This window comes from Puma concolor, chromosome D1 (assembly GCF_028749965.1).
Source record: "Puma concolor isolate L17-30 chromosome D1, mPumCon1.1.hap2, whole genome shotgun sequence".
Taxonomy (NCBI): Eukaryota; Metazoa; Chordata; class Mammalia; order Carnivora; family Felidae; genus Puma; species Puma concolor.
Genome location: NC_141676.1, coordinates 15,241,574 through 15,266,824, shown reverse-complemented (window position 1 = coordinate 15,266,824; position 25,251 = coordinate 15,241,574). Strand labels below are relative to the sequence as shown.

The 25,251-nt window shown below is 37.7% G+C and overlaps 2 protein-coding genes across 2 annotated transcripts; both read left to right on the top strand.

Moving 5' to 3' along the window:
• The first annotated feature begins 380 nt into the window (after positions 1–380).
• LOC147576503 (olfactory receptor 4A15-like) lies at positions 381–5,887 on the top strand. Its single transcript, XM_086679395.1, has 2 exons — positions 381–1,279; positions 5,857–5,887. Exons 1-2 carry the CDS (start codon positions 381–383, stop codon positions 5,885–5,887), a joined length of 930 nt encoding a protein of 309 aa, XP_086535521.1.
• Positions 5,888–15,673: 9,786 nt separating this feature from the next.
• On the top strand, positions 15,674–24,763 carry LOC112866147 (olfactory receptor 4A15-like). The gene is made up of 2 exons (XM_086677405.1): positions 15,674–15,681; positions 23,842–24,763. The coding sequence occupies exon 2, from the start codon at positions 23,846–23,848 to the stop codon at positions 24,761–24,763; it is 918 nt and encodes a 305-aa protein (XP_086533531.1). The 5' UTR covers positions 15,674–15,681; positions 23,842–23,845.
• Positions 24,764–25,251: the final 488 nt, after the last annotated feature.

Below are 25,251 nucleotides of genomic sequence, written 5' to 3'. Positions count from 1 at the left end.
AAATCTTGCTTTAGTTTTATATTAAACCTTAGTCCATTAAAAAATGTTATATGTAGAATCTGCTATAGGTACAATTGTACTAACTTCCAGATGGAAAGCTGGTTGCAGCAAATTATTTTTTTTAATATGTTTTTTTCCCACGTATGTCTTTAATTTCTTGTCTCTCTATTGGTCTGCAGATTGCTGAGCTTACTAAGCATGTTTTTTAATCAGCCTTGAATTCTTGGAATTTCTGAGGGTACTGGAAGATAATAAATTGTAATACATATTTGTTGAATTAACGAACAGATTATATTAAGGCTGCAGGCAGTCACTAATAATAATTACATTTGTAACTAATTTTGTCCTGAACTCTGAAATAAGGACATGCAAAAGGACATATGGAACATAGGATCAATGTGACTGAGTTTGTCCTCTTGGGGCTCACTCAGAGCCTCCAAGGTCAGAAAATATTATTTGTTGTGTTCTTGCTCATCTACATTGTGACAATGGTGGGCAACCTCCTCATTGTGGTGACCGTGGTGGTCAGCCCAACCCTGGATTCCCCTATGTATTTCTTTCTTGGTTACTTATCTTTTATGGATGCTGTGTATTCTACTACAGTCACTCCAAATATGATTATAGACTTACTCTGTGAGAAGAAAACCATTTCCTTCCAAGCTTGCATGTCCCAGCTCTTTCTAGGGCACTTGTTTGGTGGTTCAGAGATTTTACTCCTGGTGGCCATGGCCTATGACCGCTATGTGGCCATCTGCAAACCCTTGCATTATTTGACCATCATGAATCAACGAGTGTGTGTTTTGTTGCTGCTGTTGGCCTGGGTTGGAGGTTTTTTGCATGCTGTTGTTCACCTTGTCTTTGTTTACAACCTTCCCTTCTGTGGTCCCAATGTCATTGACCACTTCATCTGTGACATGTACCCATTATTAAAACTTGCCTGCACTGACACTTACATTATTGGCCTCACTGTGGTTGCCAATGATGGGGCAATCTGTGTGGTCATCTTTACAGTGTTGCTCATCTCCTATGGAGTCATTCTGCACTCTCTGAAGCACCTTAGTCAGGAAGGCAGGCGCAAAGCCTTATCCACCTGTGGCTCCCACATTACAGTGGTGGTCCTCTTCTTTGTCCCCTGCATCTTCATGTATGTGAGACCTCCTTCTACCTTACCCATTGATAAATCCTTGACTGTATTTTACACAGTTATCCCACCTATGTTGAACCCCCTAATCTATACTCTGAGAAATGGAGAGATGAAAAATGCCATGGAAAAGCTCTGGACCAGAGGAAGAAAATGAGGCAGAAGAGAAATATATCATCTCTTTTCAGTGAATAGTTGCTCCATCCAGTAAAGAATTATTTATTGATAGTAAGTTCCTCCTCAGGTTTAAAGTTGTGCATGATGAAAAGCATTTAAGATGTAAGTATTTCCAATGGTCAAAATATATTTCTAAACTTTTCATAAGTTCTTAGGAAAGTAGATGTGTAGCTTTTGCATATAAAATGTCACTATTGAAACTATAGGTTTAAGTTCTATGTGATCAGTTATGCTATAGTTAATACTATAAATTTATTTTTGTTAGTGGACATTTTTCACTTTTCGCTCTTTTGTAAGTGTTCACTTTCAGAAATCATAGTGCTCATTACATATTTCAGCAATGGGACATAAACCTTTGGTTCATTCCTCCCATACAAAGACAACCCATATTAATACTTAAAGTATGGATCTTATTTTTATATCAGAAACAATTTTAAGTATATAATTTTGTTCATATTGCTTAACACATTAAGGTTGAGGAGGAATGCTGCTTCCAAGGTTGAATATTAATCATAAGCTAAGTGTAGGAAAAAAATCTGAACAAAAGAGATAGATATAGTAAGTAAGATCTCCTCATATTTCTGAGTGGGGGATCCTATTGTCTCCTGAAGAGAAACAACCTTTTTGGTGTTATATTTTCATAAAAATGATTAATTAATCTTCCCAGATAGCTTAGTATATCTGATAATATCTCTGCCATTTTTCAGTATCCCCATGTCTTTTTTTTTTGCCTGTAGTGTTTCATAGCCTTCTAAAGGGACCTAGGCCCTCCTACATATATAAAATTACCATAATCTATAATCCATGAGATTTACATATACAACACAGAACCTGAGATGAGATATTTTGGGTGATATCTTTGGTGGGAAAGGTGCTGACAATATGGCATGCCATTCTGACCTCTGCTGTTAATGGAATACAGATTGTTAGGTAATAAATAGGCCATAATATATATTGATTTATTTAACCGAGATCTCTTTCATAAGCCTTCCTTTCTCTGAATTAGGCTTCAAAGAAAATATTAATCTGCCTCTACTACAGTAGGAAGCATGTGTCAAAGAAACTCATGGTTCTGCCTCCTTTAGTTACTCTGGATTCAAGAGGTGCCCGGGCTATGGGGGCATGGAGCCTTTTCCCTGGTAAATCACATTGTATGAGAGACTTTGTATCCTGAGTTTATCCCTATTACTATTATGTTAAGATTCCTTATGTCATCTCAAAGACTTCCCAACATAGTGCTTTTCATTAAATAAGATTAAACATTTGATTTTAGCAGGAATTATATAATTAAGTCATCAACTTTTGGATGTTGCTCTAGACTGAATATTTGTGTCCCACCCTCCCCACCCCCCCAAGGTTCAGGGGTTATGTCCTCTATGATATGTGGAATTTGGAAGTGGGGCCTTTGAGAGGTGATTACATCATGAGAGGAGAGCATTCATGAATGAGATTAGTGTCTCTGTAAAAAAAAGACCTAATAGAACTCATGTACCCCTTCTGCCATGTAAAGACAGAATGAAAAGATGGTTAGCTATGAACCAGGAAGTGGGCTCTCACTAGACACAGAACCAGCCAGTGCCTTGATCTTGGACTACCCAGACGCCAGAACTTTGAGAAATAAATGACTGTGGTTGAAGCCACTCAGGCTGTGGTATTGTGTTACAGCAACCCAAATGGATTTAGACATATTTTATGTTATCTCCAACGTGTATTGTTATTTCAAGTGAGGAGATAAAATCTTGGTTGTCTGTGTTCATTGGTCTGTAAGTTCTCTTAAGTCAGGAACAGTGACTTAATTGTCTATGTAGTCTGTATTTGTGTAGTGTGAGGGACATAGAATTTACTCCATGAACTTTGTCTATTACTTACGTTTTTGAAGTCTTGATCTATTGGAGTAAGGATTTTGAGTCTTTTCTTCATTAAATATATATATTTGCTATAGATATTTAGTCTTCTTTGATATTTTCTACAAATATGTTGCTTTGGTAGCATTATGTGTGTTTGCTATAAAGACATTATATTGTATTATTCTTTTACTTTTTGATTTCTTCTATCCCATCACTCTTGGAAAATTTCATATACATCTTTTTCAGTGAGTTTATACATTTTAACATCTTTCTAAAAAATAACTCTGGAAAAAGTTTTTTTCAAGATTACTACCTTTTTTTTAAAGTAGGCTCCACCCCCAGTGTGGAGCTCAATGCAGGGCTTAAACTCAAGACCCTGAGGTCAAGACCTGAGCTAAGATCAAGAGTTGAACACTCAACGAACTGACCCACCCAAGGGCTCAGAAAATCTTTCTTTTAAAATTATCCACCATTTGTTTCTATTTGTGATGAGACATATCTAATCTTGTTTTCCTCAAACAGGATATGTAATCTGCCAATGTTATTATTAATTTCAGTAATAATTTCAATTTCTGTATGTAATATGTCAAACTTTATACAAATAGCAGGTTTGATTTGGGGCCATTTCCCCTCCTCTGCTGTTGTGTCCTCCACCTCCTCCCCCTTTTTCTCTGGTGTCATTGCCTACCACCAACATCCTTGTCAGTAGTCAAGGATTTTCATGTGTTTTATACCTCATGGGGATAATTGCTCTTAAATACTCCCCCTTTTCAAGTTTCTTGCAATTTCTAGATATTTATTTGTCCTGATACACTTTAGGATTATTTTTTTTAAGTCTGAAAGCTTCCCATAATGATATATTTAAAATTTTATGACCCTCCACATTGATTATGAGGAAAGTGGATGTTTTTTTTTTTTAAACATTTTTTTTCAATGTTTATTTATTTTTGGGACAGAGAGAGACAGAGCATGAACGGGGGAGGGGCAGAGAGAGAGGGAGACACAGAATCGGAAACAGGCTCTAGGCTCTGAGCCATCAGCCCAGAGCCTGACGCGGGACTCGAACTCCCGGACCGCGAGATCGTGACCTGGCTGAAGTCGGACGTTTAACCGACTGTGCCACCCAGGCGCCCCATGGAAAGTGGATGTTTTAATATCTTGTTTTCCCACCCAGAATGAGACATGTATTATGAAGGCTTGATCAATGTCTCAATAACAATTTGTAATCATCTCGATAGAGCATACAGGAATCTTGCCTTTTGGTTTTCTTATTTAAAAAGTGGCTTGTCTATTTACCTTTGATTTGCATTTTCAAAGAGCTGACTGGAAAGGGCTTAGTGTCTTTTGCTGGCATGAATTATAGCACAGTCCTCAAAGGCATTGTTGTTTGTTTGTATGCAATGTTGATAGGCCTACATTTAATTTTTTTTTTTTTTTAACGTTTATTTTATTTTTGGGACAGAGAGAGACAGAGCATGAACGGGGGAGGGGCAGAGAGAGAGGGAGACACAGAATCAGAAACAGGCTCCAGGCTCTGAGCCATCAGCCCAGAGCCCGATGTGGGGCTCGAACTCACGGACCGCGAGATCGTGACCTGGCTGAAGTCGGAGCTTAACCGACTGTGCCACCCAGGCGCCCCATGGAAAGTGGATGTTTTAATATCTTGTTTTCCCACCCAGAATGAGACATGTATTATGAAGGCTTGATCAATGTCTCAATAACAATTTGTAATCATCTCGATAGAGCATACAGGAATCTTGTCTTTTGGTTTTCTTATTTAAAAAGTGGCTTGTCTATTTACCTTTGATTTGCATTTTCAAAGAGCTGACTGGAAAGGGCTTAGTGTCTTTTGCTGGCATGAATTATAGCACAGTCCTCAAAGGCATTGTTGTTTGTTTGTATGCAATGTTGATAGGCCTACATTTGACAATAAAAGTATATATTCAACCACAGAGATCTGTATCTGACCTCATGTAGGTACATATTCAATGATATGTAGGCCGTATCCAGCTTCATATGTGTGTCTGTATGTGAACACACAGAGGTCTGTATCTGACAGCACATGGATCAGTATCTGACTACACATATGAATGCATACGTGTATATATACTTATTTGATCTGATCACACACAGGCCTGTATCTGTCTACACACAGAGCTATATCTTGCCATACACATGTCTGAATCTAGCACGTATGAATTTTGGCAGGACTTGACTGAACAATACTTCTGTTGCATGTGGCATGGACTGAGGTCCCTCGCTGGTATTCAGTGGATAGATGGGCTTTCAGCGAGTATTTAGGGTGACTTTACTCATCTGAGTGGTGCCTTGGCAGGGATAGCTAGACGACCAGGCTCTTCTGGCCCCTTCTTCTTCTCCATTTGGCCTGTCTCTCCAGTGAGTTTTTCAGATTTGTAAAAAGATAGTTCAGGACTTTTGGAGGGAGGACACAGAACGTCTTAAGCCAGTTAAGATCTCATCCCATCCTTGATGTTCAGGATCTCAAGTTCTAGATCCAGACTGCATCTGACCAAATGAAAAGGCAACCTATGGAATGGGGGAAAATATTTGCAAGTCTTATACCTCACAGGGGTTAATATCCAAAATGTATGAGGAACTTATACAACCAATAGGAAAAACAAAACAAAACAAAACTGATTAAAAACTAGGCAATGGATCTGAATAGACATTTTCCAAAGAAGACATAACAAATGACCAATAGGAACATGGAAGCGTGCTCAACATTATTAATCATTATGGAAATGCAATTCAAAATGTATGGAGATTCCTCAAAAAGTGAAATAGAACTACCATAATATCCAGAAATTCCACTTCTGTGCATATATCCAAGATATGAAATCAGAATCTTGAGGAGATATCTTCACTCTCATGTTTGTGGCAGTATTTTCACAATAGTCAAGACATGGAAACAATCTAAGCATCCATTGATGGATGAATGGAAAAAGAACAGTGGTATATACATACAAGAGAATATATTAAGGTATAAAAGAGAAGAAAATCCTGCCAATTGCAACACTATGATAGACTTTGAAGGCATTATGCTAAGTGAAATAAGTGACACAGAGAAAGACAGATACTCTATCATCTCATTTATATGTGGTATTGAAAACCCCAATTTGTAGAAGGCAAGAGAATGGTGGTTTCCAGGGCCTGGCGGGTGGGGGAAATTTGTCAAAGTTAGTTAAAGGGTACACGTTTCTAGTTATAAGTTGGATAAGTTTTGGGGAGCTTATGTATAGCAGGGTACAGTAGTTAATAATGTATTATATAGAAATAGTTGCTGATCGAGTGAATCTTAAATGTGCTCATCCCCCACAAAAATTACAGTTATGTGAGGTGACATATGTGTTAACTACCCTTATTGTGGTAATCATTTTGCAATATATGTATATGTCAGATCAACATGTTGTACACCTTAAACTTACACAGGTTGTATATCAGTTGTATCGAATAACCCTGTAAAAACACAAGTAAATAAAATTAGACTTTGTGAATTGAAAAAAGAAAGTCTAAGAACTAGAGACTTGCTCTTTCTTCCCTGTGTCCTGCATACGTTTTGGAGGTGGACAACCTAGTTAAGAGAATTTATGAGACACACCTTAAATCTTTCCGAAGTCTCACTAGGGTCTTACATCTACAACACTGAGATGATTTTTCTTCTGGTGCCATTTCTTACTCTGAGAGCTTTTTTGCTCTTTGGAGATGCTATGGATGAGAACCAGCTTTATACCAGAACCCAGCAGGTCTTGAATCCTTACATGTTTCTTCTGAATTCTGCTTGAGAACTTGATAACAGTCATGCTTTTAACTCACCTCTCTATCTCTTTTTTTGAGGTTAATTTATTGATTTTGAGAGAGACAGAGACACCATGAGTTGGGGAGGGGCAGAGAGAGAGGGAGAGAGAGAATTCCAAGACCCAACATGGGGCTCAAGTTCACAAAACCACAAGATCATGACCTGAGCTGAAACCAAGAGTCAGATTCTCAACTGACAGCCACCTAGGCACCCCTCACCTCTCTTTACCCATCCTTCAACATATCATACACTGCTGAGGAACCAGCTGGCATATTCAGTATTATACTTGGAAATCACAGTCAAATCCACCTGCTCCCCCACCTGTTCCTATTTTCCACACTACTACAGGGGAGGGTATTACCAAACTTTGCTAGCACTTGGTAACATGAATCACTTTCTCTTCAGCCTCCAAGCACAGTCCACCCTGTCCTTCAACAAAGCTTTACCTACAGATGCCTCGAAGCCCTTACAGCTCCAGCAACTCCTGGGGCCAGGGTCAATGCCATATACTTTACATTTCTGTTATGGAAGCACCACAGTTCCAGCTTCCACTCTTTGCTCTGGTTATCTTTTGCTACATGGCATAAGACTTTGAAATGTTGTGACTTAAAGCCACAACCATTTAAATTTGCCTCACAATCTTGTGGACCAGCAATTCTGGCAGAGGTTAGCTGGGTATTTTTTCTGCTTCATGTGGCATGGACTGGAGTCCCTCTGTGGTATTCAACAGATAACTGAGGGGTCTACAGGATTCAGGGCAGCTTCATTCCTATTCAAAGTGGCTTGGAAATGGTGACTGGAAAGAACCCACCGGTCCCTCTCCCTATCCAGTTAAATGTAGGACCACAGTCAGGATAGTCAGACTTTTAAAATTTAAGTATAAGTTGGTTAGCACATAGTGTAATAGTTTCAGGAGTAGAATTTAGTGATACATCACTTACATATGACACCCAGTGTTCATCCCAACAAGTGCCCTCCTTAATGCTCATCACCCATTTAGCCCATCTCTCCACCCACCTCCCCTCCAGCGACCCTCACTTTGTTCTCTGTATTGAAGAGTATCTTATGGTTCGCCCCCTCTCCATTTGTATCTTATTTTCCCTTCCCTTCACCTATGTTCATCTGCTTTGTTTCTTAAATCCCACATCTGAGTGAAATCATGTGATATTTGTCTTTCTCTGACTGACTTATTTTGCTTAGCATAATACACTAGTTCCCACCACATTGCTGCAAATAGTAAGGTTTCATTCTTTTTGATCACCGAGTAATATTCCATTATATCTATATCTATATCTATATCTATATCTATATCTATATCTATATCTATATCTATATCTATGCCACATCTTCTTTATTGAGCAGTTGATGGACATTTGGGCTCTTTCCATAATTTCGATACTTTTAGAAACATTGGAGTGCATGTGAACCTTCGAATCAGTATTTTTGTATCCTTTGGATAAATACTTAGTAGTGCAATTTGCTGGGTTGTAGTGGAGTTCTATTTTTAATTTTTTGAGGAACCTCTATACTGTTTTCAAATTGTTGCACGATTTTGCATTCCCAACAACAGTGCAAAAGTGTTCCCCTTTCTCCGCATTCTCACCAACATCTTTTGTTTCCTAAGTTGTTAATTTTAACCATTTTGACAGGTGTGAGGTGGTATCTCTTTGTGGTTTTGGTTTGTATTTCTCTGATGATGAGTGACGTTAAACATCTTTTCATGTGTCTATTAGCCATCTGGATATCTTCTTTGGAAAAGTGTCTATTCGTGTCTTCTGCCCATTTCTTCACTGGATTATTTGTATTGGGTGTTGAGTTGGGTAAGTTCTTTATAGATTTTGGATACTAACCTTTTATCTGATGTGTCAGTTGTAAAAATCTTCTCCAATTCTGTCAGTTGCCTTTTAGTGTTGATTGTTCCCTTTGCTGTGCAGAAGCTTTTTATCTTGATGAGGTCCCAATAGTTCATTTTTGCTTTTGTTTCCCTTACTCCCAGAGACACGTCATTAAGTTGTTGCTGCAGCTGAGGTCAAAGAGTTCAATGCCATTTTTTTCTTCTAGGCTTTTGATGGCTTCCTGTCTTATTATCAGTGTTTCACCAATTTTGAGTTTATTTTTGTGTATGACATTAGAAAGTGGTCCAGGTTCATTCTTCTGCGTGTCGCTGGCCAGTTTTGCCCACACCATTTGCTGAAGGGACTGTTTTTTCTCCATTGGATATTCTTCCCTGCTTTGTCAAAGATTAGTTGGCCATACATTTGTGGGTCCATTTCTGGGTTCTCTATTCTGTTCCATTGATCTAAATGTGTGTTTTTGTGCCAGTACCATACTGTCTTGATGATTACAGCTTTGTAATACAGGCTAAAGTCTGGGATTGTGATGCCTCCAGCTTTGGTTTTCTTTTTCAGGATTGCTTTGGCAATTAGGGGTCTTTTCTAGTTTCATAAAATTTTAAGATTATTTGTTCTAGCTCTTGAACAATCCTGGTGTTATTTGGAAAGGGATTGCATTGAATATGTAGTTTGTTTTGGATAATATCGACATTAAAAAATATTTGCTCTTCCAACCCATGAGCATGGAATATTTTTCCTTTGTGTGTGTGTGTGTGTGTGTGTGTGTGTGTGTGTGTGTGTGCGTGCATGTGTATGTGCATGTGTCTTCTTCAATGTCTTTCATTAGCTTTCTATAGTTTTCAGTGTATCGATTTTTCACCTCTTTGGTTAGGTTTATTCCTAGGTATTATGTGGGGTTTGGTGCAATCATAAATGGGATCAGTTCCTTGATTTCTCTTTCTGTTGTTTCGTATTGAAGAAATGATGCAACCGATTTCTGGACATTGATTTTATATCCTGCAACTTTGCTGAATTCATGTGTCAGTTCTAGTAGTTTCTTGGTGAAATCTTTTTTGGGATTTCCACACATAATATCATGTCATCTGCAAAGAGTGGAAGTTTGACTTCCTCCTTGCTGATTTAGGTACATTTTAGTTCTTTGTGGGGTCCGATTGCTGAGGCTAGGACATCCAACGTTATGTTAAATAGCAGGGGTGAGAGTGGACATCCTTGTTCTGTTCCTGACCTTAGGGGTAAATCTCTCAGTTTTTCCCCATTGAGGATATTTGCAGTGGTCTTTCATATATGGCTTTTATGATCTTGAGGTATGATCCTTGTATCTTTACTTTCTTGAGGGTTTTTTTCAAGAGATGCCAAATTTTGTCAAATGTTTTTTCGGCATCTATTGAGAGGATCGTGTGGCTATTATTCTTTCTTTTATTAATGTGATGTATCACATTGATTTGTGGATATTGAACCAGCCTTGCATCCCAGGAATAAATCCCACTCGATCCTGGTGAATAATTCTTTGAATGTATTGTTGGATTCGGTTTGCTAGTATCTTGTTGAGAAGTTTTGCATCCATGTTCATCAGAGAAATTGGTCTGTAGTTCTCCTTTTTAGTGGGGTCTTTGCCTGGTTTTGGAATCAAGGTAATGCTGGCCTTGTAGAATGAGTTTGGAAGTTTTCCTACCATTTCTATATTTTGAAATAGATATTCAAAAGAATAGGTGTTAAGAGTTCTTTAAATGTTTGGTAGAATTCCCCTGGGAAGCCATCCATCCCTGGCCTCTGGTTTGTTGGGAGATTTTTGATAACTGATTCAATTTCTTTACTGGTTATGGGTGTGTTGAAATTTTCTATTTCTTCCTGTTTCAGTTTTGGTAGTTTATATGTTTCTAGGAATGTATCCATTTCTTTCAGATTTCCCATGTTTTGGTGGTATGTAATTTCTCTTAATATTCACCTATTACTTTTTGTGTTTCTGAAGTGTTGGTTGTGATCTCTCCTCTTTAATTCATGATTTTATTTATTTGCGTCCTTTCCTTTTCTTTTTGATCAATGTGGCTAGGGTTTTATCAATTTTGTTATTCTCTCAAAGAATGAGCTCCTGGTTTCATTGATCTGTTCTACTGTTTTTTTTATGTTGTTTGTTTTGTTGTGTTTTGTTTTATTTCCACATCACCGATTTCTGGTCTATTCTTTCTTATTCTGTCTTCTGCTTGCTTGGGGCTTTATTTGCTGTTCTTTGTACAGCTCTTTTAGGTGTAAGGTTAGGTTGTGTTATTGAGATCTTTCTTCCTTTTTTTAAGAAGGCCTGGAGTAATATATATTTCCCTCTTGAGACCACCTTTGCTGCATCCCAGAGATTTTAGGCTGTCGTGCTTTCATTTTCATTGCATTCCATGTAATTTTTAATTTCCTCTTTAGTGTCTTGGCTAACCCATTCATTCTTCTTTTTCTAAATGTTTTTTAAATTTTTTAACGTTTATTCATTGTTTGAAAGACAGAGTTACACAAAGCGTGAGTGGGGGAGGGGCAGAGAGAAAGGGAAACACAGATTCTGAAGCAGGCTCCAGGCTCTGAGCTGTCAGTCCAGAGCCTGACGTGGGGCTCGAACTCACAAACCACGAGATCATGACCTGGGCTGAAGTCGGACGCTTAATCGACTAGCCACCCAGGCGCCTCCCCATTCATTCTTTAGTATGATGTTCTTTAATCTCTGAGTATTCATGGTCTTTCCAGTTTTTTCTCCTAGTTGTTTTTGAGTTTCATAGTGTGGTCTGAAAATATGCAACATATGATCTCAATTGTTTTGTACTTCTTGAGGGCTAATTTTTGACCCAGAATATAATCTATTCTGGAGAATGTTCCATGTGTACACTTGAGAAGAATGTGTATTCTGATTTAGATTGAAATATTCTGAATATATCTGTTAAGTCCATGTGGTTCAGTGTGTCATTGAAAGCCATTGTTTCCTTGTTGGTTTTCTGCTTAGCTGATGAGCAATGGCCATTGCTCTAAATTGGATGCTTGGAGTGTCCTACTATTATGGTATTATTATCAGTGAGTTTATGTTTGTGATTAATTTGTACACATATTTTTTGGGTTCTACATTGGGGGTGTAAATATTTACAATTGTTAGATTTTCTTGGTGGATAGACCTCTTAACTACAATGAAGTCTCTTGCTAATCTCTTGTTACAATCTTTATTTTAAAATCTAGTTGGTCTGTTATAAGTATGACTACACCAGCTGTATTTTGATGACCATTAGCATGATAGATGATTCTCCATCCCCTTACCTTTCATCTGTAGGTGCCTTTAGGTCTAAAATGAGTCTGTTATAAGCAGCATGCAGATGGGTCTTATTTTCTTGTCCATTTTGATACCCTGTGTCTTTTAAATGGAGCATTTAGTCCATTGACATTTGTAGTGAGTACAGAAATATATGAATTTAGCACCATTGTGTTTCCTGTTGAGTTGGTTTTTCTGGTGGTGTTCTCTGGTCCTTTCTAATCTTTTTTTGCTTTTGGTCTTTTTTTGTTTTATTGTGCCCTTTCTCTACTCAAAGTGACCCCCTTATCCTTTCTTGCAGGGCTGGTTTAGTGGTCACAAACTCCTTTAGTTTTTGTTTGTCTGGGAAACTCTTTATCTCTCCTATTTTGAATGACAGCCTTGCTGGATAAAGAATTCTTGGCTGCATATTTTTCTGATTCAGCACGTAGAATATATCCTGCCACTCCTTTCTGGCTTGCCAAATTTCTGTGGGTAGGTCTGCTGCAAACCTGATCTGTCTTCCCTTATAGGTTAAGGACTTGTTTTCCCTTGCTGCTTTCATGATTGTTTCCTTGCCTGAGTATTTTGTGAATTTGACTCTGATATGCCTTAATGATAGTCGTAGTTTTTTTTTCTTTTTTTTAATCTAATGGGAGTTTTGTGCTTCTGGATTTTGAATCTCTGTCCTTCCCCAGATTAGGAAGTTTTCCACTGTAATTTGCTCCCATATGCCTTCTGCCCCCTTTTCTCTCTCACTTCACCTTCTGGTACACTTACGATTTGGATGTTATTCATTTTTTAATAAGTCACTGAGTTCTTTAAGTTTTGTACCATGATCTTTTGCCTTTGTTCCCTTCTGTTTTTTCTGCTTCATTATTCTCCATATTTTTATCTTATGTATCACTGATTCGCTGCTCTGCTTCTTCCATTCTTGCCATTGTGGCATCCATTCAAGATTGCATCTCAGTTATAGCGTTTTGAATTTCATCCTGACTAGATTCTATTTCTTTTATGTCTGCAGAGAGGGATTTCTATGCTTTTTTCAACCCCAAGTAGTATACTTATTATCATGATTCTAAATTCCGGTTCAGAAATATTTTTTATATCTGTGTTGATGAAGCTCCTAGCTGTCATTTCTTCCTGTGCTTTGTTTTGGGGTGCATTCTTTCATTTTGTTATTTTGGAGGGAGGGAAAAATTAATAAACTAAAAATAAAAAATAAAAAATTAGAAACAAAACAAAATTCAAATAAAGAAAGCTAGATCCTAGGCGTCTTTTTGTTTGCTTGTTGAGGGCAGGTCGATACAACAGAGAAAAAATGGAAAGAGAAGAAAAAAAGTAAGAAAAAATTTAAAATTAAAAAATTGTATCATAAATATATCATAAAATATAAATACGAAATAAAGAAAAATGGGATAAACTATTTTAAAAAATAAAAAACCTCTTTTATTTATCTATCCACAAATGAAGAAAAGATAGAAAAAAAAGAAACCAGTTTAAGCAAAAACAGAAGCAAAGAAAATGAATAAATGAAGTAGCAAACAGAATGAAACTGTGATGAAGTTACATCCAGTTTTCCCTTGAACTGAAATTATGAAGCTCTCTATAGTCCATACACTAAACAGGTGGTGTCCTTGTGCTGATTCTAGGAGATGTGCTTGGAGGGCACAGTTGGGTGGGGCTTGGTGTGATGTCTCCATTCTCCACTAGGTGGCGCTGCTTAGCTTACCAGGGTAGATAAGTGTGGCATGTTTGTGCACCTACATGGGAGAGGTAGAAAATGCTTCAGCAAACTCCCTAGTTTCTGGCACAGGAACTTCGTGCTCTCACTGGCCTCTAATCAAGCACCCCTCATTTGTCTCACTCTGTCCACTCCCTGCCTCTACAATGTCATCGTCCAAGCTGTATGTCTGCCAGGTGGTACCTCCCTGCAGAGTTTTATCACTGTCTGGTGACTCTGTCCAAATATCAGCAAACATGGCTGCACTCCAGGGTCAGCTGGGAACTTTGCCTATGGGGAGCCTGTATTGCCTTTACAAAAAGCATTCCAAGTACTCCAAGCAAGGGAGTTTCATGTTCCTTGCCTTTATTATTAAAACAATTTTAAGTATTGCATAGTTTTCTGAATCTTACTTTTTTAAATTAAGTTTTTAATTTTAATTCCAGTATCGTTAAGAGACAATGTTATATTAGTTTCAGGTGTTCAAGATACTGATTCAATGTTTCTATATATTACTCAGTGGTCATCATGAGAAGAGTACTCTTTAATCCCCATTACCTGTTTCACCTATCCTCCTGCCCACCTCTGGTAAACAACAGTTTGTTCCTATAGTTAAGAGTCTGTTTCTTGGTTCTGCTCACTCTCTTTTTCCTTTGCTCATTTATTTTGTTTCTTAAATTCCACATATGAGTGAAATCATATGGTATTTCTCTTTCTCTGACTGAGTTACTTTACTTAGCATTTTACTCTCTAGATCCATCTATATTATTGCAAATGGCGAGATTTCTTTCTTTTTATGGCTGATTAATATTCCATCATGCATATGTATGTACACACACACACACACACACACACACGCACACCTACACTACTTGTTTATCCATTCATTTATTGATGGACACTTGGGCTGCTTCCACTATTTGGCTATTGTAAATAATGCTGCAATAAACATAGGAGTGCATGTATCCCTTTGAATTAGTGTTTCTGTATTTTGGGGTAAATACCCAGTAGTGTGATTCCTGGATTATAGGGTAGTCCTATTTTTAACATTTTGAGAAGAACCTTTTGTTTTCCATTGAGACTGCACCAGTTTGCATTCCCACCAACAATGCATGAGGCTACCCATTTCACCACATCCTCGCCAACACTTTCTGTTTCTTGTGTTTCTGATTTTAGCCATTTTGACAGGCATGAGGTGATATCTTGTCGTGGTTTTGATTTGTGTTTCCTTGATGACGAGGGATGTTGAGCATCTTTTCATGTGTCTGCTAGCCATCTGGATGTTTCTTTGGAAAAATGTCGATTCATGTCTTTTCCCCATTTTGTAACTGGGTTATTTGTTTTTTGGGTGTAGAGTTTTAGAAGTTCTTTATGGATTTTGCATACTAACTGATATGTTATTTGCAAATATCTTCTCCCATTCTGTAGGTTGCCTTTTGGTTTTGTTGATTGTTTCCATGACTGTGCAGAAGCTTTTTATCTTGATAAAGTCCTAATAGTTCATGTTTGCTTTTGTTTCCCGTGCCTTCGGTGACATGACTAGTAGGAAGTTGTTGTGGCTGAGGTCAAACAGGTTGTTGACTCTGTTCCCATCTAGCATTTTGATGGTTTCCTATCTCACATAGGTCTTTCATCCGTTTTGAATTCAGTTTTGTGTGTGGTGTAAGAAGGTGGTCCAGGTTCATTCTTCTTGTTGCCTTCCAGTTTTTCCAACACCATTTTTTGAAGAGACTGTCCTTTTCCCATTGGCTATTCTTCCCTGCTTTGTCAAAGACTAGTTGACCATATAGTTGTGGGTCCATTTCTGGGTTTTCTACTCTGTTCCATTGATATATATATCTATTTTTGTAGCAGTCCCATACTGTCTTGATGACTACAGCTCTTTAGTATAGCCTGAATTCTGGAATTGTAATGTCTCCAGTTTTGTTTTACTTTTTCAAGATTTCTTTGGCTACTTAGGGTCTTTTGTGATCCCATACAAATTTTAGGATTGTCTGTTTTAGCTCTGTAAAACATGCTGGTGTTATTTTGATAGGGATTGCATTAAAGGTGTGGATTGCTTTGGGTAATATAGACATTTTAACACTGTTCTTCCAACCCATAACCATGGGATGCTTTTGCATTTTTTTGTGTCCTCTTCAATTTCTTTCATCAGTGTTCTATAGTTTTCAGAGTATAGATCTTTTATTTTTTAATGATTATTTACTTTGAGATAGAGAATAAGAGATAGAGATAGAGATGGAGATGGATGGAGATGGAGATGGAGGGAGGGAGGGAGGGAGGGAGAGAGAGAGAGAGCGAGAGAGAGAGAGTGCAAACAAACACTGGGGAGGGGCAGAGATAGGGAATCCCAAGCAGGATCTATGTTGTTAGTGCAGAGCCTGAGGGTGTACTTGATCCCACAAGCTGTTTGATCAGGACCTAAGCCAAAATCAAGAGTCAGATGCTTAGCCAATTGAGCCATCCCAGCACCCCCAGAGTATAGCACTTTCACCTCTTTACTTGGGTTTAGTCATAGGTATCGTATTATTTTTGGTCCACTTGTAAATGGGATTGATTCCTTGATTTCCTTTTCTGCTGCTCCACTATTGGTGTATATAAATGCAACACATTTCTGCAGGTTGATGTTATATCCTGCGACTCTCGTGAATTCATGTATTAGTTCTCGTGATTTTTTGGTGCACTTTGGGTTTTCCGCATAGAAACCTTATGTAGAAAATAGTGTCATCTGCATGTTGTCTGCAAATGATGAAATTTTGACTTCTTCCTTGCTGATTGGATGTTTTTTGTTACTTTTTATGTCTTATTGTTGAGGCTAAGACTTCCAGTACTATCTTAAATACTAATGGAGAGAGTGGATATTCTTGGCTTATTCCTGACCATTGGGAAAAGACTGTCAGTTTTTCCCCATTGAGGATGATGATAGCTGTGAGTCTTTAGCATATGGCCTTTATGATGTTGAGGTGTGTTCCATCTAACCCTACTTTGTTAATGGCTTTTACCAAGAATAGATGTTGTATTTTGTCAAATATTTTTTCTGCATCTATTGACTAGATCATATGGTTCTTATCCTTCCTTTTATTATCATGTTGATTGATTTGTGAATATTGAAAGAACCCTGAATCTGAGGAATACATCCCATTTGATTTTGGGAAATAATTTCTTTAATGTACTCGTGTATTAAATTTGCTAGTATCTTGTTGAGAATTTTGGCATCCATGTTCATCAGGGATATTGACTTATAATTCTCCCTTTTAGTGGGGTCTTTATCTGGTTTTGGAATCAAGGTAATGCTGGCCTCAAAAAATGTTTTGGGTATTTTTCTTATATTTATATTTGTTGGAACAGTTTGAGAAGGTATTAACTCTTCTTAAATATGTGGTGGAATTCTTCTGGGAAGCCATCTGGCCCAGGCATCTTTTTTGGGAATGATTTTGATTGCTGAACCCATTTATTTGTTGGTTATAGGTCTGTTCACATTTTCTGTTTCTCTCTGTTTCAGTTTTGGTAGTTTGTGAGTTTTTCGGAAGATGTCCATTTCTTTCAGATTTCCCAGTTTCTTGGCACATAATTTTTCGTAGTATTCTCTTCTAATTGTTTGTATTTCTGTGGTATTGATTGTGATCTCTCCTCTTTCATTCATGATTTTGTCTATTTGGGACCTTCCTCTTTTATTGATGAGAAGTATGGCTAGGGACTTATCAATTTTTTTTAATTCCCTCTAAGAACCAGCTCTTAGCTTTGTTGATATGTTTTACTGTTTTGTCATTGTTGTTTTTGCTATATCATTTGTTTCTAGTCTAATTATTATTTCCCTTCTTCTGCTATCTTTAGGCTTTATTTGCTGTTCCTTTTCGATCTCCTTTAGGTGTAAGGTTATGTTGTATATTTGGAACCTTTATTGCTTCTTGAGAGAGGCCTGAATTGTAATGTACATCCCTCTTAAGACTTCCCTGGCTGTGTCCCAAAATTTTGGACTGTCATATTTTCATCTGCATTTGTTTTCATGTATTTTTAATTTCTTCTTTAATTTCCTGGTTAACCATTCATTCTTTAGCAGGATGTTCTTTAACCTCCATTGTCCTGAGGTCTTTCCATATATTTTCTTATGGCTGACCTCAAATTTTATAGCATCCTTTGCTCATTTTTAATCAATATGGTGTTTTGATGTGTGTATTTTTGAGATGAATAAATTTGTTATGTATTCTGGATTTTAACACCTTATCAGCTATAAAATTTGTCAATATTTTCTCTCATCTGTGAGTTGTCTTTTTTCCATTAATAGTGTCCTTTCATGTACAGAAGTTCTTAAATTTGATAAAGTAATTTATATATTTTTTCTTTTCTTGCCTGTGGTTTTAGTGTAATATGAGTGTCAATGAGCTGCAGGGCTCATTCGATATTTGTAAATCTATCAATGTGATACATGACATTAATAGAAGAAAGGATAGGAACCACATGATCCTGTCAATAGACTCAGAAAAAGCAGTTGACAAAATACAGGATCTCTTCTAAATAAGAGCCCTCAAGAAAGTCGGGACAGAAAGAACATACCTTAACATCATAAAAGCCACATATGAAAGGCCCACAGCTAATATCATCGTCACAGGGGGAAAAACTGAGAGCTTTCCCCCTGAGATCAGGAACATAACACGGATGTCAAGTCTCACTGCTGTTGTTTAACATAGTATTGGAAGTCCTAGTATCAGAAGACAACAAAATGAAATAAAAGGCATCCAAAGTGGGCAAGAAGAAGTCAAACTTTCACTTTTCACAGATGACATAATACTCTACATGGAAACCCCAAAAGTCCCCACTGCAAAACTGCTAGAACTGATACATGAATTCAGCAAAGTCATAGGATATAAAATCAGTGTCCAGAAATCGGTTGCATTTCTATACAGCGATAATGAAGCAACATAAATAGAAATGAAGGTATCTATCCATTTACAGTTGCACCAAGAACCATAAAATACCTAGGAATAAACATGACCAAAGAGGTAAAAGTTCTGCACTGTGAAAACTATAGAAAATGTGTGAAAGAAATTGGAAGAAGACACAAAGAAATGGAGAAACATTCCATGCTCCTGGATAGGAAGAACACATATTGTTAAAATGTCAATACTACCCAAATCAATCTACACATCCAATGCAATCCCTATCAAAATAGCACCAGCGTTCTCCTCAGAGCTAGAAAACACAATCCCAAAATTTGTATGGAAACACAAAAGACCCTAAATAGCCAAAGCAGTCCTGAAAAAGAAGACCAATGCTGCAGGCATCACGATCCTGGACTTTAGCCTGTACTACAAAGCTGTAATCATCAGGACAGTATGGTATTGGCAAAAACCTAGACACATAGTCAGTGGAATAGAATACAGAACTAAGAAGTGGACTCAAAAATGCATGGCCAACTAGTCTTTGGCAAAGCAGGAAAGAGTCTCCAATGGACAAAAGACAGTCTCTTTAGCAAATGGTGCTGGGAGAACTGGATAGCAACATGCAGATGAATGACACTGGGCCATGTTCTTACACCATATACAAAAATAAACTCAAAGTGGATGAAAGACCTAAATGTGAGACAGGAAACCGTCAAAATCTTAGAGGAGAAAACAGGCATCGATCTCTTTGACCTCAGCCACAGCAACTTCTTACTTTCCATGTCTCCAAAGACAAGGTAAATAAAAGCAAAATGAACTATTGGGACCTCAACAAGATAAAAAGCTTCTGCACTGCAAAGGAAACAATCAACAGAACTAAAAGGCAACCGACAGAATGGGAGAAGATATTTGTAAATGACATATGAGATAAAGGGTTAGGATCCAAAATCTATAAAGAACTTACCATGGTCAACACCTGCACGTTGTTTCTTTCGTAGAAGTAGTCCACTTTCTAAATTGGCAAGTTTACCAACGTAAATCCATTTATGGTATTCTTTTTTTATCTTTTACATGTCAGTAGAATGCAGTAATGACTCTCCCTTCATTCTGATTTTGATCTCTTTTTTCTCTTAGTTTATCTTAATCCATTTTGCTAGGAACGTCAATTTTATGAATCTTTCAAGGAACCAATTCCTGGATTTATAGATTTTCTCTGTTCTATTTTAATACTATGCTAGTTTCTATTTAATTAATTTCTCTTTCCATTATTTCTTTTATTTACTATTTCCATTCTACGATGTTCTTTGTGTTTATTTTGCTTTTCCATCTTTTAGGTTTCTACTAAGCTTACTTCATTTCTGTCATATCTCTTGTCTTATAATACTTCTATTAAAACTATACGTTCTTTCTAAGCACTCTTTAAGCTGTATCCAGTACACACACACACACACACACACACACACACACACACACACCCTTCATTATCTCTGCTTAAAATTTATTTAAAAACCTATTCACTGATATTTCTTCTTTAATCCACGGTAATTCATACTTACGTTGCTTAATTTGTAAATAATTAGGAAACATTGTTATATTGTTCTTATCAATTCCCAGGTGAACTTTGTTATATATATTCTGGATGATTTAAATCTGTGGGACATACGTTTAGGAATTCCCTGAGCTTGCACCAATAGGTTAACAAGGCTTAGGACAGAAGTATCCGAGAATCAGTAAACAGGCAAAAGTGCCTCAGCATAGAACTAAAGCTTTGAGCAGAAAGCTCCTTCCACAGGACGAAAGCGTCCAGAATAGGGAAACAGGGAAATAGACTGCCATAGCAGGGTGAAATTGCCTGGAGCTAATTAACAAACAAACAAACAAACAAACAAACAAAAAAAGTGACTTGTTGACCCTGAGGTAGCATGCTCTATCTGTCTTATCCCTGGGCAAGTTAAGATGAACAGACCCAGTGCCTGGTGCCTGCTGTAAACAGCTATCTGCTCCTTGCCAGGATTTTGTCTTGTATTGAGCCAACCCCCTAACACCATATATCTTCGAAACCCCCTTTCTCTCACACACTTGAGTTAATGATCACTGTTTCATTGTCTCACGTGTTTCATTCTGCACGCCCATCATGTTTGTAAGCCTTCTGATCCAATAAATACGGAGCAAGGATCCTTACTCAGGGCTCTTATCTCTTCCCTGACATTAGCCTCTCTTATATTCAATTCTGCATCTGCTCTCTTGCTGGGCAAGAGAGAACTCCAGACTCAAAGTCTGTGACATCAGTCCATTGAAATGCTTTGCCAATTGTTTTCTGGGCTCCTGTAATGCCCATTTCTGTGAGCATTTCCTGAGCAACCAGAGATACTGGAATCTTCCCACACTCTTTTCTCCCTCACTCCTCCCTTACTAACACAGATGTTATCAACTTGCCTGTGTGCCACTATGTGACAAACTCTTCCTTTTCTGGGGGAAGCTTGCTTTATCTACATTTGAGACAAATTTAAATTAAAAAACCTTTTAAACATTTTTATTTATTTTTGAGAGAGAGACAGAGCATGAGCTTGAGAGGGGCAGAGAGAGAGGAAGACACGGAATCTGAAGCAGGCTCTGAGCTGTCATCACAGAGCCTGACCCAGGGCTTGAACTCACAGACCATGAGATGATCACCTGGGCTGAAGTTGAACGATTAACTGACTGAGCCACCCAGGTGCCCCAATGTTTTATTATTTTTAAGAGAGAGAGAGAGAGGGAGAGAGAGCGAGACCGAATCAAGTGCAGGTTCTGAGCTATCAGCACAGAGCCCAATGCGGGGCTCAAACTCGCAAACCACGAGGTCATGACCTGAGCTGAAGTTGGACGCTTAACTGACTGAGCCACCCAGGAGCCCCAAGACTAGTTTAAATGTCTTGTTCTGAAATTCATCGTCTTCTGGAAGTCAGTTCAGGTGCCAGTGTGCAAAGATGCAGCTTAAAGCTAACTGATATAGCTTTGCCTATTTTGAAAGTCATGCTTTAAAGAAGAGAGTCCTTAACATATTTTATTTCTGCCCATACTGGACATTTCCCTTTTGATGATTCCATCTCAAGCTGTTCTTTTGTGATTTCCCTGCATCCCACCCCCAGAGGGCATGTTTCTGGAAGTCCTGTTGTACATGGTGATTATCCTGCTGGAATCTCTGGAGATGCAGGTGGCATCTCTGGAGATCAAAATTAGAAGAAGGTCCCAATGAATTTAATTAGGAAAGCATCACTCTTGGAGATGTACCAACTGAATGACTCATGCATATGTATTGTAGTCCATCCCCAGATAAAGTGTTTACAGACCTTTGTCTTGACCTCAGAGAGTGTTTGTATCACTGTTCACACAACTGGCTCTTTCACGACGTGAAACAATGGACTTAGAACATAATTAAGTGTGTATATTAAGTTATTCTCCATCATTAAGGGAATCCAAAATTTAACTGTACTTTGTGAAGACAGGTCAGTGTAATTGATTGAGAGTGGAATGTTGTCAAGGATATTTCACTATTTTACTTATATTGACATAAAAACCAAACCATATAAAAATCTTTGTTTAAACAAATCACAATTTTCTCTCCCATACAGCTGAACCCTCCCTTTTGTGTAAGCTCACAATGTTGGTGTAACATTCATTTGTTGTTAGGACAAATTCTGCCAACAATGAAGACTTGGGGTCTCTTTTATCCCAGTCAAGATCCAAACTTGATTAGGTTACAGGACTTTGTAGTCATTTTGAAAAATCCAGCAATTAAGAGGTAGCCTTTTTCTGAAAGACTGGAATGAATGGCTTTCTGAGAGCATGGAAAGCCTTGTTTACACGGAAATGGTTCAAGGTCCAGTGATGGTGCGTTTGTTTTCCTGCTTTGTGTGCACAGAGGTGGTACCGGTGTACCAAAGACAAGGGAGAAGGGACTACAACCCACACGTTGAACTGAACGGCTGCTGTCTTAGTATGCAGGTAACCCAGGAAGGGTAATTAGATGTAAGATTGCAGCCTAGGCTTTACATTTTCGATTTTGGTCGTGAGGGAATTCACAGTCCTTTAAAAGTTCCTCTGTGTGGTTCTGATAATCATCCATGTTAGACATTCTTTGTGATTACTAACATATATGAGTATTGACTCAGTTGTGTAATATTCTTTTGGTTATTTTTACATACCAAGATCCAGAATAAATTTTCTTCCTCTAACATCAGTGTTTCTACACATTAGTTTCAGGTGTCACTATTTAGGGATATTTTAATGGGCAGATCCTTGTAAATCTCATGATAGTTTCAACTGATATGTTCTCTGAACATTGCTTGCTAATCTGTGAAAGTTTAGAGGATGATGTAGCAACCACACGTCTTGAAAGAGTGATTTTGAAGCGTCCAAGTAACGATTTCATTACCCAAGTGTTACTTCAGTTCCTGTGTTTCTGTTCATAAGTGATTTTCAGCATGAGAGCATACCTGTGTTGGCCAATCCTTTTATTACTTGTTTATATGATTTACTAACTTTGCCATTGATTCATTTGTCCTTTATTTAAATGCTTAGAGTTCTGTGTTCATTTTGACATTAACTCTGTGTATGTCTTCTAACATGTAAGTGTTTTCCCTAAGTGCTTTTATCTATTGATGTTATGATATCCTTTTTAAATCCTTAAGATGTTTTGAAATTGTAAAATACATCAATTTGGGATTTAATTTATTAGTTAAAGGGATTCTTGAATATAGCCAGTCATTTCTTTTATTAACTGGGGAATAAATATAAATCTTGCTTTAGTTTTATATTAAACCTTAGTCCATTAAAAATGTTATATGTAGAATCTGCTATAGGTACAATTGTACTAACTTCCAGATGGAAAGCTGGTTGCAGCAAACTATTTTTTTTAATAGGTTTTTTTTCCCACGTATGTCTTTAATTTCTTGTCTCTCTATTGGTCTGCAGATTGCTGAGCTTACTAAGCATGTTTTTTAATCAGCCTTGAATTCTTGGAATTTCTGAGGGTACTGGAAGATAATAAATTGTAATGTATATTTGTTGAATTAACGAACAGATTATATTAAGGCTGCAGGCAGTCACTAATAATAATTACATTTGTAACTAATTTTGTCCTGAACTCTGAAATAAGGACATGCAAAAGGACATATGGAACATAGGATCAATGTGACTGAGTTTGTCCTCTTGGGGCTCACTCAGAGCCTCCAAGGTCAGAAAATATTATTTGTTGTGTTCTTGCTCATCTACATTGTGACAATGGTGGGCAACCTCCTCATTGTGGTGACCGTGGTGGTCAGCCCAACCCTGGATTCCCCTATGTATTTCTTTCTTGGTTACTTATCTTTTATGGATGCTGTGTATTCTACTACAGTCACTCCAAATATGATTATAGACTTACTCTGTGAGAAGAAAACCATTTCCTTCCAAGCTTGCATGTCCCAGCTCTTTCTAGGGCACTTGTTTGGTGGTTCAGAGATTTTACTCCTGGTGGCCATGGCCTATGACCGCTATGTGGCCATCTGCAAACCCTTGCATTATTTGACCATCATGAATCAACGAGTGTGTGTTTTGTTGCTGCTGTTGGCCTGGGTTGGAGGTTTTTTGCATGCTGTTGTTCACCTTGTCTTTGCTTACAACCTTCCCTTCTGTGGTCCCAATGTCATTGACCACTTCATCTGTGACATGTACCCATTATTAAAACTTGCCTGCACTGACACTTACATTATTGGCCTCACTGTGGTTGCCAATGATGGGGCAATCTGTGTGGTCATCTTTACAGTGTTGCTCATTTCCTATGGAGTCATTCTGCACTCTCTGAAGAACCTTAGTCAGGAAGGGAGGCGCAAAGCCTTATCCACCTGTGGCTCCCACATTACAGTGGTGGTCCTCTTCTTTGTCCCCTGCATCTTCATGTATGTGAGACCTCCTTCTACATTACCCATTGATAAATCCTTGACTGTATTTTACACAGTTATCACTCCTATGTTGAACCCCTTAATCTATACTCTGAGAAATGGAGAGATGAAAAATGCCATGGAAAAGCTCTGGACCAGAGGAAGAAAATGAGGCAGAAGAGAAATGTATCACCTTTTTTCAGTGAAGAGTTGCTCCACCCAGTAAAGAATTATTTATTGATAGTAAGTTTCTCCTGAGGTTTAAAGTTGTGCATGATGAAAAGCATTTAAGATGTAAGTACTTCCAGTGGTCAAAATATAGTTCTAAGATTTTCATAAGTTCTTACGAAAGTAGATATGTAGCTTTTGCATGCAAAATGTCTCTATTGAAACTATAGGTTTAAGTTCTATGTGATCAGTTATGCTATAGTTAATACTATAAATTTATTTTTGTTAGTGGACATTTTTCACTTTTCGCTCTTTTGTAAGTGTTCACTTTCAGAAATCATAGTGCTCATTACATATTTCAGCAATGGGACATAAACCTTTGGTTCATTCCTCCCATACAAAGACAACCCATATTAATACTTAAAGTATGGATCTTATTTTTATATCTGAAACAGTTTTAAGTATATAATTTTGTTCATATTGCTTAACACA

Excerpts from the sequence above, each read along its gene's own strand:
- LOC147576503 (XM_086679395.1), top strand. The coding sequence starts at position 381 with ATGGAACATAGGATCAATGTGACTGAGTTTGTCCTCTTGGGGCTCACT. Across the intron at positions 1,280-5,856 it reads AATGCCATGGAAAAGCTCTG|TTCCAAAGAAGACATAACAA; the intron begins GACCAGAGGAAG and ends TGAATAGACATT.
- LOC112866147 (XM_086677405.1), top strand. The coding sequence starts at position 23,846 with ATGGAACATAGGATCAATGTGACTGAGTTTGTCCTCTTGGGGCTCACT.